This window comes from Triticum dicoccoides, chromosome 5A (genome assembly GCF_002162155.2).
Source record: "Triticum dicoccoides isolate Atlit2015 ecotype Zavitan chromosome 5A, WEW_v2.0, whole genome shotgun sequence".
Taxonomy (NCBI): Eukaryota; Viridiplantae; Streptophyta; class Magnoliopsida; order Poales; family Poaceae; genus Triticum; species Triticum dicoccoides.
In genome coordinates this window covers 627,847,962-627,850,955 of record NC_041388.1, presented here as the reverse complement: position 1 = coordinate 627,850,955, position 2,994 = coordinate 627,847,962, and the positions used below count along the sequence as shown (strand labels likewise).

The following is a 2,994-nucleotide window of genomic DNA, read 5'->3' as shown; positions in this document are numbered from 1 at the left end:
TGCCATCATGGGATAGATTGCCTGTAGAAGAATCGTGCTGGACGGGTCTCTTCTTATGGTCTTATCCACTGGATGCTTATTTTGGGAGGAAAGACTAATTCTAGCCATGGATGGATTCCGCTGATCCGCTCTGATCTGACGCAAGGCAACACAGTAAATTAGCCCTTATCCTTGCATGCATGCATCAAGTCAAGGTTAGTTGGTACCCCCATCTGAATCCCGAGATATTAGCCAGGTTCTAGCAAGCTGGCCGTGAGTGTTAAGTAGAGTATAAAGCTGCATGCGGATGGTTAGTCCAATCCGGCCCTAGTCACCCGCGATGCAAATCACACTCCTGCCAGGAGGACGTACCTGCCATTTCTAGTAGTTCGTTTCTCTCTCTCTCTCTCTCTGACTCGGAGGGGCATCAGCCATGGGAGTGGAGGAGCAGGGGAAGAAGAATGGCGGCGATGGGGGTGGGAGGACGAACAAGTACGCTGTCGCCTGCTCCGTCATCGGCTCCATCATCTCCATCCTCATGGGCTACGGTACGTGATCAGAACGAAATGGAGTACCATGCATGCATGTCCATCCCCTGTTCTGTAAGTGAAGTTAGATGTGTGATCTTGTGGATGCAGACACCGGCGTGATGAGCGGCGCGATGCTGTTCATCAAGGAGGACCTCGGGACCAACGACACGCAGGTGCAGGCCCTCGCCGGCATCCTCAACGTCTGCGCGCTCGCCGGCTCCCTCACCGCCGGCCGCGTCTCCGACTGGGTGGGGCGCCGCCGCACCATCTCGCTCGCAGCCTGCATCTTCCTCGCGGGCTCCGTCCTCATGGGCCTCTCGCCCAACTTCGCCACGCTCCTGGCCGGCCGCTGCGTCGCCGGCGTCGGCGTCGGCTACGCGCTCATGATCGCGCCCGTCTACGCCGCCGAGATCGCGTCCGCGGACATCCGCGGCTCGCTCACCTCGCTCCCCGAGATCTGCATCAGCTTCGGCATCCTCATTGGCTACGTGTCCAACTACTTCCTCGCCAAGCTGCCGCTGGTCTACGGCTGGCGCACCATGCTGGGGCTCGGCGCGCTCCCCAGCGCCGTGCTCGCCCTCGGCGTCCTGGCCATGCCGGAGTCGCCCCGGTGGCTCGTCATGCAGGCCCGCCCGGACGAGGCGCTCGCGGTCCTCCGGAAGGTCTGCAACACGGCGGGAGAGGCCGACGTGCGGCTCGCGGACATCAAGAGCGCGGCCGGGTTCGTCGAGGGAGACGACGCGTCCGCGCCCGCGACCGGCAGCGGCGGCAAAGGCGTGTTGAAGGAGATGTTCATACACCCGACGCCGACCGTCCGTCGCGTCCTCGTGGCCGGCCTGGGCATCCACTTCTTCCAGCACCTGAGCGGGATCGAGGCCGTGGTCCTCTACAGCCCGCGGATCTTCAAGGCGGCCGGCATCGCCACCCGCAACAAGATCCTCGCGGCAACCATTGGGGTGGGCGTGACGAAGACGGTGTTCATCATGACGGCGATCCTGCTCGTCGACCGCGTCGGCCGGCGGCCACTCTACCTGTCCAGCCTGGCCGGCATCGTCGCCTCGCTAACCTGCCTCGGCCTAGGCCTCACCGTCATCGAGCACTCGCCTCACGGCCACGGCGCGCCCTGGGCGGTCGTGCTGGCCATCACCACGGTGTTCACCTTCGTCGCCTCCTTCTCCGTCGGCGTGGGGCCCATCACTTGGGCCTACAGCTCAGAGGTCTGGCCGCTCCGGCTGCGCGCGCAGGGCGCCAGCATCGGCGTGGCCATCAACCGCATAATGAACGCCGGCGTGTCCATGACCTTCGTCACCCTGTACAAGGCGATCACCATCGGCGGCGCCTTCTTCCTCTTCGCGGGGTTGGCGGTGGTGGCTGCCACGTTCTTCTACTTCTGTTGCCCGGAGACGCAGGGGAGGCCCCTGGAGGAGATCGAGGAGGTGTTCAGCCAGGGTTGGCACGCCCGGCGGAGGCAGCAGCCGTCGTCGTCGCCGGTGGCCGACAGCAAGGCATAGTGTTTCACGGTGACGGTACAAACCATGTACCAGGACGTGTCCACACTTCGCATGGCCGTAGTGTTTGGTCATAGGATTTTAATAGTAGTAGCTTTTTATTACAAATAGTGCTGCACTTTGGAAGGTTTATTAAAGAGAAAGATAACCTATCAGTACTGTATTGTAGTAGCTGTCGTGAGTGTTGACAAGAAATTTCCAAAACGATCTTCAGAGAAAGAATGGGAATTTTATGGGAAATGTTTATATCTCGCTTCAGTGCAAGTGCTCCTTCGGTCTGCCTTGAAGCTTCGGCCCCGCACTGTAGCTACTGGCCGGCCCGTTCCGTCTGTTTTTTTTTTCTTCATCCATGGTGTTTCGTTCCGGTTCATTGAGTTTAGTTCGCTGGGAATGCTAGCTGCTCGGTTGAAACCTTTCCTTTCCAGAGATTATTAGTGAGACTCAAAGTGCGTTCGCACCAGGGAGGATAATCACGGACAATGTTATACTAGTGGCTTATGAATGTCTACACACGATGAAAAAGAGAAGGAAAAGTAAAATTGGTCTATGTGCTGTGAAGCTTGATATGCATAAAGCGTATGATAGTGTTGAATGGGTTTTTTTAAGGCAATCCTTGGCAAGTTGGGGTTCGATGAGCGATGAATTGGACTAATCATGTCATACGTGACCTCTGTCGAGTATAAGGTCCGGTTCAACTCTAATGAAACAGATTCGTTTGTTCCTATTAGGGGTTTAAGACGGGGGGGAGGGGGGGGGGGCTTTGTCCACACACCTCTTCTTGCTATGTGCTAGGAGCAGGGGGAAGGAATACAAGTGTGTCGTGATTCCCCGGTAATATCTCATTTACTCTTCACCAATGATTCCTTGATTCTTATGAGGGTGGATGATACGAATGTTGTTGCCTTGAAGGGAGTTTTAAATGACTATTGTGCGGCTTTAGGACAACGGGTGAGCACGGCCAAATCATCTATTTATTT

At 57.2% G+C, this 2,994-nt stretch overlaps 1 protein-coding gene across 1 annotated transcript; it reads left to right on the top strand.

Annotated features, from left to right (window-relative positions):
* The first annotated feature begins 282 nt into the window (after nt 1–282).
* LOC119298180 (probable polyol transporter 6) lies at nt 283–2,239 on the top strand. Its single transcript, XM_037575679.1, has 2 exons — nt 283–527; nt 618–2,239. Exons 1-2 carry the CDS (start codon nt 413–415, stop codon nt 2,018–2,020), a joined length of 1,518 nt encoding a protein of 505 aa, XP_037431576.1. The 5' UTR covers nt 283–412; the 3' UTR covers nt 2,021–2,239.
* The last annotated feature ends 755 nt before the right edge of the window (nt 2,240–2,994 follow it).

Bases quoted from the DNA above. Each gene is read 5' to 3' on its own strand.
- LOC119298180 (XM_037575679.1), top strand. From the start codon at position 413: ATGGGAGTGGAGGAGCAGGGGAAGAAGAATGGCGGCGATGGGGGTGGG. The intron at 528-617 runs GTACGTGATCAG...TTGTGGATGCAG, and splicing joins CTCCATCCTCATGGGCTACG to ACACCGGCGTGATGAGCGGC.